General features: G+C 42.5%; 1 protein-coding gene across 4 annotated transcripts in view; it reads right to left on the bottom strand.

The window, feature by feature from the left end:
* Positions 1-14433, bottom strand: part of LARGE1 (LARGE xylosyl- and glucuronyltransferase 1) — a 604481-nt gene that overhangs the window by 451167 nt on the left and 138881 nt on the right. For all 4 annotated transcript variants that reach the window (XM_007165714.3, XM_057556600.1, XM_057556598.1 and 1 more), the window contains exon 2: positions 1303-1490. In XM_007165714.3, coding sequence (XP_007165776.2) covers positions 1303-1408 — 106 coding nt within the window. In that variant the 5' untranslated portion in view covers positions 1409-1490. The remainder of the gene's footprint in view (positions 1-1302; positions 1491-14433) is intronic.

Raw genomic sequence — 14433 nt, 5'->3', positions numbered from 1 at the left:
TAATTAAAAGGTAGCCTTGAGCTGTCAATAAAATTATGCATAAAGGAAATGTTTAAAAAAAAACACAGGGCTTCCCTGGTGGCGCAGTGGTTGAGAATCTGCCTGCCAATGCAGGGCACACGGGTTCGAGCCCTGGTCTGGGAAGATCCCACATGCCACGGAGCAACTGGGCCCGTGAGCCACAATTACTGAGCCTGCGCGTCTGGAGCCTGTGCTCCGCAACAAGAGAGGCCGCGACAGTGAGAGGCCCGCGCACCGTGATGAAGAGTGGCCCCCGCTTGCCGCAACTGGAGAAAGCCCTCGCACAGAAACGAAGACCCAACACAGCCAAAAATAAATAAATAAAAGAACGTGAATTTCTAAAAAAAAAAAAAACAAAACACAGTAGTGACTTCCTGGAGACAGATTTTCACTTGAGATATATATATATTTTTTTAACTCAAGTATTGGGGTAAATAAACAGAAAGTGTGCTCTTCAACACTGCCACTCCTTCCCTCCCCGAAGCTTAGAAAACCATCTTTGATACTCAGAACACTGCACTGCATTTGAAACTGCTGGCTGGAAGGATGTGAGGCTCGTCTTTTCTGTGGATTTCGGGAACGCGGCAGGGATGAGCGTTTGTTATTTGTTTGGGGAAGGCGACTCCTTGCTGAGCTCCTGTACTCAGCAGGTCAGCATCACGGCGCATCTTCTGTACCCAGCCCGCCTGACAGCCTCAATCACCCTCTCCCGCAGCGCCCTGGGCTTGCCTTATCTTAACAGAGTATCACGTACAGCAATGAACAGAGATCACGTGTTAACCTGTCTCCTCCATTGCACTCGGAAGGTCCAGATCTGTTATCACCAGACTCCCAGTACCTGGTTCAGCATAGATGTTAAACAGTAGCAAAATGCTGAATGTGCAGATAAGTGAATGAATAGATGAAAGAACAAATGAAACATCTTACTCCACAAATAGCTAAGTAATCCCCCCAGGACCCAACCTTTTCCCCTTTATCGACAGGGCGATCAGCCTGCACAGCTGCTATCTGACGTTTGTGTAACCTCCGCCACGCTGCTGCATCCAGGGGCGCCTTATTTTTGCTTTCGTATTTAGCTTTTTCTCCTCCCATTACTAACTCCCTCTAATTCCCTCTGTAAACCTAGGCAAGTCTTTTCCTGTGATCGGGCATCAAGGTTCCATTGTTCTACAGAATGAGAAGCTGGGATTAGAAGACTTGGAGGTTCTTCCTAGGACTCTGGGACTGCCAGTGTTCCTTCTTCCCTCCATCCCTCTCCCTGTGGGAAAGCTTCCTTCTTACCTTCAAAGCTCCCAGCAAACAGGTAAAGCCAGGTGATGGCTGGGATGCAGAGCAGAGTCAACGAGGCAGCCAGGAATTTCCGTCTCCCTCTGCAGATTCCCAGCATCCTCTCAGAAGTGGCAATCCCTAATCCCAGTGCCGTTTCTCTGCCCGGAGCGTGGAGTCCTCGGCCTCCCTCATAATACTTTCTGAAAGAAAGAGCAAAGAGGAAGGGCTGAGTTCTTAGCACTGTCAATGGATGCAGATTGCAAAAGAGAAATATCCTGCAGATCCTGAGTGGTTCGACTCATCTACAATTTCCTGCTAACCTTTCATCCCAAGAGGTGATGCTGCAGTCTTGCAGTCTACGCAAACTGAGAGAGTTCTTTACAAAAAAGACAAATGCAGGATGATACAAACTATAACAGATCTCTCTCTCTCTCACATGCATACATACACGCATATATTTTATAGTGTAGGTGAGTTTTGAAGCCTGGACTAATAAACACTTATTAAAAGAGCACCTAGTTAGTATCTTATATGTGCCAAGCACTAACCAGGTACTGTGTTTTCAAAAATGACCAGAGTAAGGGTTGGCTTTAAAGAACACCGTCTTTGGGGCTTCCCTGGTGGCACAGTGGTCGAGAATCTGCCTGCCAATGCAGGGGACACGGGTTCAAGCCCTGGTCTGGGAAGATCCCACATGCCGCGGAGCAGCTGGGCCCGTGAGCCACAACTACTGAGCCTGCGCATCTGGAGCCTGTGCTCCGCAAAAAGAGAGGCGGCGACAGTGAGAGGCCCGCGCATCGCGACGAAGAGTGGCCCCCGCTTGCCACAACTAGAGAAAGCCCTCGCGCAGAAACGAAGACCCAACACAGCCGAAAATAATAAATAAATAAAATTTAAAAAAAAATTTATTAAAGAACACCGTCTAATAAGAAAGACCAACATAAAACATCCACAGGAACCCCAAGAATGTGATGACTGAGATTTGCACAGACCTCTATGGGAGGACAGATGAAGGTGCCGACCCATCCATGTTTAGTCAAGAGGGCAAAACGGTTCCTGTGTTCCCGGCAGAGAGAACTGCGGAAGGCGGGCAAGGCTAACAGACAACACACTCAAGGGAAAGGAGACCGGAGAGGCCCCAACGTCATGGGCGGGAGGCTACGTCTCAATCACGGTGGAAAACCTAGAAACACTCCACAGGGACTGTCTTAATAGCTTCCACCCTTTCACAGAAGATGTCCAGTAAAAGCATGAAACAATTCAAACATGCAGAGACCGGAGAGGAGCAGACAGACAACCTACAACCAGCCTGCAGAGGGACGATCATGGACCACGCAGAAGGCTGGCTGAGACAGGTTCAAAGACGAGGCAGAAGGTCAATCCAGACCGAGCAGAGGGCGAATGATCTTTCATCTGAGTACCTGACCAGGAAGGTGTGTGACTTACAAAAAAATTTAAAAACCAACAGACCATACAATCTCATGTCCTCCCAGCTCCTAACACAGACATCACAGTGGCTGGAGGTGGAGAGAAAAGTCCACGTGGAGCCCCCTTCACAGAGCAGAACTGCCACGGCAGACAGGTACAAAAGGCTGCAGATTCCTGAGGAAGGGATGACCACCAAAGAGCTGGTCTAAATGTCCCCTTGGATGTGTCCTTCCCTCTGCCGTAACCCTTAAACCCTATGTGACAATGGTCTGGTTTAAGTGTCTTCCTTCCGCACCAGCCTTGGTGTTTCCAGAAGGTAGGTGCCCCGTCTGACTCACCTTGTATTCACTAAGACTTAGCCTACCGCCTGTCACCTGCAGGGCCTGATAACTGTCTGTCGAACAAATGAACGGAATCAGATTCTAACCAGAGGCAACCCTCTCAAGCTTCAGGAATCTGTGTTCGGCAACTTGCCGGCAATAAACGCCCAACGGAGCCAACCTCAGCTGTCAAGGCTAAGCTTTCCTCTGTGACCACTCTGACGGGATTCTCTAAATGGCCCTCTTTGGAAATAGATCAAAGACCACAGGGCTGGAGGGTGTGGGCGAGAAAGTAAAACCCGAAAAAGCAAAATCCCTTTAAACAAAGACTGTGGACTTGAGAAGTTCCCCTAGGGAAGTTTTCCGTTCTGAAGTATGGGAATCAAACCCTACACACAAACTCCGCTAGTCACTAAGAATGAGAAGCACAGCAATGCTGGTGATCTCTCAGGAAGAGGGAGTGTTGTGAGGAGAGGCTGTGCAGTTCGAAAGATCTAGATGCAAATCCAGCTGCCACACTTGACTAGCTGTAACCTTGGCTAGTTACAAGCTCTGGGGAAGCTTCATTTTCTCCATCTATAACATAAGCACTGCGCTCTGTAGTGGGAGATGGTATGTGCCTTAAATGAGAGCGCCCTAGAATAAGTGACTAGCAAAGATGATCAAGCACAAGGCAGAGGTGACCTCACCATCCTTCCAGAACACCAAAGAGCAGGCTTACTTATGTTTTTCAATCTCTCGCCATTCCCACCCTCCCCCGTCCCAACACGGTTTGGTAGAAAATAGATTTCAACAAATAGGTCTTGACTGACATGGCACATGGGTATTTTAAACCTGAAAGACCCACCTATTTAATCTTCCTTCAGGTGGTAGGTACCATTACACTAAAATCACTTTTTTTTCCCCCACAGTTCACTTAATTATGGTAAAGGCAACTAGCAGTAAGTAGCACTTATTATGTGTCAAGCACCTTCCAGTGTTTTTTTACTTGTTTGATTCTCAAAATAGCCTATGAGATAGGTGCTATTTTTTCCTCCCCATTTTATAGATTAGAAAACCAAGGCCCAGAAAGATGGATTAACTGACCAAAGGTTACACACACCTAGGGCAGAGACACCTCAGGCTCTGTTCTCCTTAAGTAATTCATTCTAACAGCTTTGCCGGGGGGCATTTTCCTTCTGATGGAAACTAAATCGTTCATACTAAATCTTATCATTTGCTTTCCTAGGGTCAAACATATCACCATTGTTTGCTCCCATTCCAAAGGAAAAAAAAAAAAGTGCAATACACAGAAATATAATTGGAAAAGCTACAGAAGAATTTATAATTTAGGGGAAAGTAGGAACATATATGGAGCAGAACTCAAATGGCATTAATATATAAATAACACTTTTTAAGACTCTTTACAACAGACAGCAGAAGCAAGAAGAACTACAATCCTGCAGCCTGTGGAACAAAAACCACATTCACAGAAAGATAGACAAGATGAAAAGGCAGAGGGCTATGTACCAGATGAAGGAACAAGAGAAAACCCCAGAAAAACAACTAAATGAAGTGGAGATAGGCAACCTTCCAGAAAAAGAATTCAGAATAATGATAGTGAAGATGATCCAGCACCTCAGAAAAAGAATGGAGGCAAAGATCAAGAAGATGCAAGAAATGTTTAACAAAGACCTAGAAGAATTAAAGAACAAACAAACAGAGATTAACAATACAATAACTGAAATGAAAACTACACTAGAAGGAATCAATAGCAGAATAACTGAGGCAGAAGAACGGATAAGTGACCTGGAAGACAGAATGGTAGAATTCACTGCTGAGGAACAAAATAAAGAAAAAAGAATGAAAAGAAATGAAGACAGCCTAAGAGACCTCTGGGACAACAATAAACACAACAACATTCGCATTATAGGGGTCCCATAAGGAGAAGAGAGAGAGAAAGGACCCGAGAAAATATCTGAAGAGATTATAGTCGAAAACTTCCCTAACATGGGAAAGGAAATAGCCACCAAAGTCCAGGAAGCGCAGAGAGCCCCATACAGGATAAACCCAAGGAGAAACACGCCAAGACACATAGTAATCAAATTCACAAAAATTAAAGACAAAGAAAAACTATTAAAAGCAGCAAGGGAAAAACAACAAATAACATACAAGGGAACTCCCATAAGGTTAACAGCTGATTTCTCAGCAGAAACTCTACAAGCCAAAAGGGAGTGGCATGATATACTTAAAGTGATGAAAGGGAAGAACCTACAACCAAGATTACTCTACCCCTCAAGGATCTCATTCAGATTCGATGGAGAAATCAAAAGCTTTACAGACAAGCAAAAGCAAACAGAATTCAGCACCACCAAACCACCTCTACAACAAATGCTAAAAGAACTTCTCTAAGTGGGAAAAACAAGAGAAGAAAAGGACCTACAAAAACAAACCCAAAACAATTAAGAAAATGGTGATAGGAACATACATATCTATAATTACCTTAAACATGAATGGATTAAATGCTCCAACCAAAAGACACAGGCTTTCTGAATGGATACAAAAACAAGACCCATATATATGCTGTCTACAAGAGACCCACTTCAGACCCAGGGACACATTCAGACTGAAAGTGAGGGGATGGAAAAAGATATTTCATGCAAATGGAAATCAAAAGAAAGTTGGAGTAGCAATACTCATATCAGATAAAATAGACTTTAAAATAAAGAATGTTACAAGAGACAAGGAAGGACACTACATAATGGTCAGGGGATCAATCCAAGAAGAAGATATAACAATTATAAATATATATGCACCCAACATGGGAGCACCTCAATACATAAGGCAACTGCTAACAGCTATAAAAAAGGAAATCGATAGTAACACAATAATAGTGGGGGACTTTAACACCTCACTTACATCAACGGACAGATCATCCAAAATGAAAATAAATAAAGAAACAGAAGCTTTAAATGACACAATAGACCAGATAGATTTAATTGATATTTATAGGACATTCCATCCAAAAACAGCAGATTACACACTTTCTTCTCAAGTGCACATGGAACATTCTCCAGGATAGATCACATCTTGGGTCACAAATCAAGCCTCAGTAAATTTAAGAAAATTGAAATCATATCAAGCATCTTTTCTGACCACAACACTATGAGATTAGAAATGAATTACAGGGGGAAAAATGTAAAAAACACAAACAAATGGAGGCTAAACAATACGTTACTAAATGACCAAGAGATCACTGAAGAAATCAAAGAGGAAATCAAAAAATACCTGGAGACAAATGACAATGAAAACACGACGATCCAAAACCTATGGGATGCAGCAAAATCAGTTCGAAGAAGGAAGTTTATAGCTATACAAGCTTACCTCAAGAAACAAGAAAAATCTCAAATAAATAATCTAACCTTACACCTAAACGAAGTAGAGAAAGAAGAACAAACAAAACCCAAAGTTAGCAGAAGGAAAGAAATCATAAAGATCAGAGCAGAAATAAATGAAATAGAAACAAAGAAAACAATAGCAAAGATCAATAAAACTAAAAGCTGCTTCTTTGAGAAGATAAACAAAATTGATAAACCATTAGCCAGACTCATCAAGAAAAAGAGGGAGAGGACTCAAATCAATAAAATTAGAAATGAAAAAGGAGAGGTTACAACAGACAGCACAGAAATACAAAGCATCCTAAGAGACTACTACAAGCAACTCTATGCCAATAAAATGGACGACCTGGAAGAAACGGACAAATTCTTAGAAAGGTATAACCTTCCAAGACTGAACCAGGAAGAAATAGAAAATATGAACAGACTGATCACAAGTAATGAAATTGAAAATGATTAAAAATCTTCCAACAAACAAAAGTCCAGGACCAGATGGCTTCACAGGTGAATTCCATCAAACATTTAGAGAAGAGCTAACACCCAACCTTCTCAAACTCTTCCAAAAAATTGTGGAGGAAGGAACACTCCCAAACTCATTCTATGAGGCCACCATCACCCTGATACCAAAACCAGACAAAGATACTACAAAAAAAGAAAATTACAGACCCATATCACTGATGAATATAGATGCAAAAATCCTCAACAAAATACTAGCAAACAGGGCTTCCCTGGTGGCGCAGTGGTTGAGAATCCATCCGCCTGCCAATGCAGGGGACACGGGTTCGAGCCCTGGTCTGGGAGATCCCACATGCTGCGGAGCAACTGGGCCCGTGAGCCACAATTCCTGAGCCTGCGCGTCTGGAGCCCCTGCTCCGCAACAAGAGAGGCCGCGATAGTGAGAGGTCCGCGCACTGCGATGAAGAGTGGCCCCCGCTCGCCGCAACTAGAGAAAGCCCTCGCACAGAAACGAAGACCCAACACAGCCAAAAATAAATAAATAAATTTATTAAAAAAAAAAAATACTAGCAAACAGAATCCAACAGCACATTAAAAGGATCATACACCATGATCAAGGGGGATTTATCCCAGGGATTCAAGGATTCTTCAATATATGCAAATCAATCAATGTGATACACCATATTCACAAACTGAAGAATAAAAACCATAGGATCATCTCAATAGATGCAGAAAAAGCTTCTGACAGAATTCAACACCCATTTATGATAAAAACTCTCCAGAACGTGGGCATAGAGATAACCTACCTCAATATAATAAAGGTCATATACAACAAACCCACAGCAAATATCATTCTCAATGGTGAAAAACTGAAAGCATTTCCTCTAAGATCAGGAACAACATAAGGATGTCCACTCTCGCCACTATTATTCAACATCGTTTTGCAAGTCCTAGCCATGGCAATCAGAGAAGAAAAAGAAATAAAAGGAATACAAATTGGAAAAGAAGAAGTAAAACTGTCACTGTTTGCGGATGACATGATACTATACATAGAGAATCCTTAAAGTGTCACCAGAAAACTACTAGAGCTAATCAATGAATTTGGTAAAGTTGCAGGATACAAAATTAATGCACAGAAATCTCTTGCATTCCTATACACTAATGATGAAAAATCTGAAAGAGAAATTAAGGAAACACCCCCATTTACCATTGCAACAAAAAGAAAAAAATACCTAGGAATAAACCTACCTAGGGAGACAAAAGACCTGTATGCAGGAAACTATAAGATACTGATGAAAGAAATTAAAGATGATATCAACAGATGGAGAGATATACAATGTTCTTCGATTGGACGAATCAATATTGTGAAAATGACTATACTACCCAAAGCAATCTACAGATTCAATGCAATCCCTATCAAATTACCAATGACATTTTTTACAGAACTAGAACAAAAAAATCTTAAAATTGAATGGAGACACAAAAGACTCCGAATAGCCGAAGCAGTTTTGAAGGAAAAAAACGGAGCAGGAGGAATCAGACTCCCTGACTTCAGACTATACTACAAAGCTACAGTAATCAAGACAATACGGTACTGGCACAAAAACAGAAACATAGATCAATGGAACAAGATAGAAAGCCCAGAGATAAACCCACGCACCTATGGTCAACTAATCTATGATAAAGGAGACAAGGATATACAATGGAGAAAAGAGAGTCTCCTCAATAAGTGGTGCTGGAAAAAGTGGACAGCTACATGTAAAAGAATGAAATTAGAACACTCCCTAACATCATACACAAAAATAAACTCAAAATGGATTTGAGACCTAAATGTAAGACCAAATACTATAAAACTCTTAGAGGGAAACATAGGAAGAACACTCTGACATAAATCACAGCAAGATGTTTTTTGATCCACCTCCTAAAGTAATGGAAATAAAAACAAAAATAAACAAATGGGACCTAATGAAACTTCAAAGCTTTTGCACAGCAAAGGAAACCATATACAAGACGAAAAGACAACCCTCAGAATGGGAGAAAATATTTGCAAGCGAATCAATGGGCAAAGGATTAATCTCCAAAATATATAAACAGCTCCTGCAGCCCGATATTAAAAAAACAAACAACTCAATCCAAAAATGGGTAGAAGACCTAAATAGACATTTCTCCAAAGAAGACATACAGATGGCCAAGAAACACATGAAAAGCTGCTCAACATCACTAATTATTAGAGAAATGCAAGTCAAAACTACAGTGAGGTACCACCTCACACCAGTCAGAATGGGTTTCATCAGAAAATCTACAAACAACAAATGCTGGAGAGGGTGTGGAGAAAAGGGAACCCTCTTGCACTGTTGGTGAGAATGTAAATTGATACAGCAACTATGGAGAACAGTATGGAGGTTCCTTAAAAAACTAAAAATAGAATTACCATATGATCGATCCAGCAATCGCACTACTGGGCATATACCCAGAGAAAACCATAATTCAAAAAGACACATGCACCCCAATGTTCATTGCAGCACTATTTACAATAGCCAGGTCATGGAAGCAACCTAAATGCCCATCGACAGACGAATGGATAAGGAAGATGTGGCACATATATACAATGGAATATTACTCAGCCATAAAAAGGAACAAAATTGGGTCATTTGTTGAGACGTGGATGGATCTAGAGACTGTCATACAGAGTGAAGTAAGTCAGAAAGAGAAAAACAAATATCATATATTAACGCATATATGTGGAGCCTAGAAAAATGGTACAGACGAACCGGTTTGCAGGGCAGAAATAGAGACACAGATGTAGAGAACAAACATATGGACACCAAGAGGGGAAAGCGGCGGTGGGGTGGGGGTGGTGGTGTGATGAATTGGGCGACTGGGATTGACATGTATACACTGATGTGTATAAAACTGATGACTAATAAGTACCTGCTGTATAAAAAAATAAATAAAATTCAAAATTAAAAAAAAAAGACTCTTTACAACACTTATTTTCCTCCTTTCCTCTCTCCATCTGCAGAAGTTAATTTCAACTGGCACAATCTGTACAAAGTTTTAAAACAGTCTAGGGTGGTTTGCCTTTTATGATAACACTGGCATCTGAAATTAAACCCAGCAGGTAAAAAATATTCCTTCATGAATTTGACTTTTAAATGACACCTCTGTGCACTAGAAACACATTTTAAAGAAAAATCTCAATTTATATCAGAAGTTCCTCCAGGAAGTTAATATAGGAATCAACATAAGAAGAAGAAAGCAAGGAAGAAACCCGAGGTGGGCTGGAAATTACATCCCAAGCATGTGCAAATGTTGATGCATTAACTAGAAAACCAGTCTCTAAACTGTTCTTGCCTGGGGAAAGGGAGAAGGCCTCACCTATTAATCCAGGTGTCTAAGAGTCATCTCTAAATGGCCCTCCCTCAAATCCAACACCCAATTCCTTAGCCAAGCTGGTCAATTTCTCCTCCTAAATATCTACTCCATCTGTCTTCTCCCATTTGTCTTAACCAATGAAATTCACATCTATGAAGTACACTGTATGAGCCAGAAAAATTCTCATGAGTTGTTAAGCCACAAAAGGTAGGATTCAAACTTAAACATAAAATGTGATTGCAAGTATCCTTCAATCCAATGTAATAAATTGTATATAAACATATAATACCTACGTAGCTATAGATATGAAAAAGGTATAAGTGTTGAAAGTTATCTCTGGGTATAGCATATGGATAATTTCAATATATATGAACATATACTTTTCCTAAATATTATATAAGGAGTATGCATTCCTTTTATCATTTAAAAATATTTAAAAGCTTAAATCACTATGTCTTCTTGTTATATTGCTTTCAATTCAAAACACCTCAGTGCAGACACTGTAGTATATACGTGTTACTTTTACCTTACATGCTGGGGGCAGTGAGTTAACATATGTAGGATCCTAGTTGGGAGTATACCCTCGAGGGGTTGCTGGTTACCACCTGAAAGACCCCAGTCAGAGGCCCACATTCCAAACACTGCTATGTTCAGCCATCTCTGCTCAACACCAGAGGCTGTCTTTTTTTCTTTTTTCTTTTAATAGATCTTTATTGTAGTATAGCTGCTTCACAATACTGTGTTAGTTTCTGTTGTAAAACAAACAAACAAACAAAAAATGAGACCACCAGAGGCTGTCTTTTAATTAGCATCATGGATGTTAGAAATGATTTTTCATGGGTGTTCAAGACATGTGGATTGTCCAGAAACACTGCACATGAAGAGGGAATAAAAATCTAAGTAACCTCCAAAAATAACAAAGTCTAAAGAACACAATGGCCAAACCCATCAGAATCACTTAGGACCCCAAACTGATCCTAGGACAAGTAACAGACTTAGGCCACCGATATTTGTAACTAAAAGAGTGGCTGAATCCTGAGAGTCATAACATTGTCACCCCTGTACCAAGAGAGCAAAGAGCTTATAAAACAGGTTCTACAGCAGATAGAACCTCTACCGATGTTAGCTTGGCTGTTATCATTATTTGTATTATTGCTGGTATGACATCCCCACCTCATGTCTATACCCAAGCCATCCTCTCACACATACCCCAACTGTCCTGCAATGTCCTTCCTCCTCTGCTGGACCTCAGGAGGAATTTCAAGTCCTACTGCTTCTGTGAAACCTTTCTGGCAAGTCCAGACCTAGAGGCATTCCTTCTCTTTGTTTCTAAACCCCAACAGGTGTCAAGAGCGCATTCCTGATCACTTAATTGTTTTCTAATCATTTCCTGTGCATTAATCTCTCCACATCAGACCAAAACCCCTAAGGGCAAAGGATCCACGTCTTCCAGGGGCATTTAAGACAAAGGTTTACACGTAGCCATCTCAACCCAAAGTGTGGTCTCTGAACCAGCAGCCACTGCAGAATATCGGCCCCACCCCGGCCCCAATGAATCAAAATCTGCATTTTAACAAGAGCCTAAGTGATTGGAGGGCACATTACTGTTGGAGAGGCCTGTGCTCAAGCACTTAGTAAATAACTGGTTAATACCCAAAGCTAGCCTCTCCCCTCACCTCACCCTGCAGGGACAAGCCAGTGCAGGAGGGTGCACCATTCACTTCCTGGACTTCTTCGATTGCATATTTACTACAACAGTTCTCCTTCTGATGGAAGCAGAGTTTCTAGAAGGAAAAGTGCCTTTTTCTAATTAAACACAAGCATCTTATGGACTGACGGTAGCTCTGATGACCCACCCTGACCTCCTGGCAAAAGCAATTCCTGCACATTTGAATAATAACTGAGCAACACCAACACCACCCACAGAGGCACCACCACACCCATTTTACAGAAGGGAAAATCGACACTAAGAGAAGCTAAGGACACTGATTTAGTTGTTGGAAACCCTGGGATTCAAATTCTAGTATTTTCTGGAAAAAAAAAACAGGAAAAGAGTTCTTTGCTACAGGACACACGAGTGATGACGAGTCTGAACCTCCCCAGTCAGAGCAGATACTTCAAGGGCAGGCACCTCGTCCATTCCGGCCACTGCTGCTTGTTTGTTGCCAGCACAGCATCTAGCACACAAGGAGGTGATCAATAAATATGTACTGAGTGGGTCAAGGCCTGAACCTCTCAGTGAGAGCCAGCAGCCTCCCTGGATGTTCATTATCATACAAACTACTCCTGTCACACAACCTCCAGCCCACTCTTTCCTCCCAAGTCCAACGATGAAATCCTGTGGAACTTCCACTGTGTGACCCCACACATTCCTCTTTATCCTCAACTTCCCCTCACTTCATTCTACCTCCAGCTTTGAAGGGAATGCATAGCTGTCCTCTGGACCACTGCTTTCCCAAGGGAAAAGCCTTTCCACTACTCTCTCGAGGCAAACACACAACAACTGGAAAAAAAAAAAATGCACACCCTACAAGTTAAGAATTCTGTTTTATTCGGTGGACTTTCTGAGGACTTCAAACCCTGGAGGCAGCCTTTCAGTTTGCTCTGAAGAGGTATGGGAGGAGCCAGGATATATAGGAGTTTTGCAACAAAAACCAGGTAGCTGGAACATCAAAAGGTTCCTGTTAATTAAAGAAAACCAGACATCTCAAGTTAATGAATTTAGCGCTTTTCTGTGTATGGGAAGATGCAAGAGTCTGGGCTCACTGAAATCATTCCTTTGAAATGCACCTTAGCTATCTAGGGCCTGTTCTTTCCCATCCTGAGGCTCCTCAAAGTGCACCATCGGGGGGCAGCTGCAGTGGCTGAGGTGGCATTCTTAGTCCACATATCTAAGGACTAGGAAGTGGGTCTCCACCCTCCTGGCTTCCAGCTGTCGCTACTGAATCTTCTGCCCCTCCCCCGCAGGAAGACCACTGTTCCTCCAAGGCACCACCATGGGCTCTCGGTCCTACTCAGTCATTAAGCAGGTAAGTCCTGGTCACGCCTCTCATTCTTGGAAGACTTTAGTTCTCACCACTCCTCTCCACCTTAATACCGTGATGCAAGTAGCCAATTCACAATATCTGCCACTTCACGTGGGCCAGGTTCACATTCTAGAACAACCTCCGAGATAGCAAATGTCAACATGAGTGGCCGCCCAGCCCCCTCTGGTCGCCTCCCCAGGCTGCCCTTAAACAAATGCTTCGCTGTCTTCATGGATCTCAATCCACTGGCTTTCTTCATTACTATTCATCCAGGTCTAGATTTTCCTTACATCTTCACTTATTCGGCTCAGATGCCTTGGTTTATGATTATAACTTCCCTCTGCAAGGACTCACACCCCCCTTGGCCCTCCTTTTTTCCAACCGTACTAGCCTGGAGAAATCTGATGCTTCAAATGAACGGACACAACTATGCTTGTTCTCCACGGCTTTCCGTGGGAAACCAAATGTTAGGGTATGAAATCATGCTCTCGGGCAGGCAGATTCGTTCCCTTTAATCATCTCTGGTTTCAAATGGGCGGTCACCTGCTCAGAAATGCTACTATTCTTTCTCTGGTAAACTCACTCTCCTATCCTCTGAGATTTTTTTTTTTCTTTTTTTTTGGCGGGGGGGGCTGCGTTGGGTCTTCGTTGCTGCACACGGACTTTCTCTAGTTGCGGCGAGCAGGGCCTACTCTTCGTTGCGGTGCGCGGGCTTCTCATTGCGGTGGCTCCTCTTGTTGCGGAGCACAGGCTCTAGGCGCATGGGCTTCAGTAGCTGTGGCATGCAGGCTCAGTAGTTGTGGCTCACGGGCTCTAGAGTGCAGGCTCGGTAGTTGTGGCGCACGGACTTAGTTGCTCCATGGCATGTGGGATCTTCCCGGACCAGGACCCGAACCCGTGGCCCCTGCATTGGCAGGCAGATTCTTAACCACTGAACCACCAAGGAAGTCCCTGAGATATTTATTTCATATATGCCTTTTCTCCCCAAACCTCTTCTTTTCAGGATGGTAAATTCCAGGAGTGTTCCAGGAATCAGTTGGGGATGCATCTTTGTTTCTCTACACAGGTGATATCCCCCATTCCAATGGCTTGTAAAACAATCTCTAGGCTGATGACTCCCACCTTTGTATCTCTAACCCTAGCCTCTCCTTGACCTCCAGATTG

This window comes from Balaenoptera acutorostrata, chromosome 11, assembly GCF_949987535.1.
Source record: "Balaenoptera acutorostrata chromosome 11, mBalAcu1.1, whole genome shotgun sequence".
In the NCBI taxonomy this organism is placed as follows: domain Eukaryota; kingdom Metazoa; phylum Chordata; class Mammalia; order Artiodactyla; family Balaenopteridae; genus Balaenoptera; species Balaenoptera acutorostrata.
Note: the sequence above shows the minus strand (reverse complement) of the source record. Positions and strands in the feature narration are given on the sequence as shown.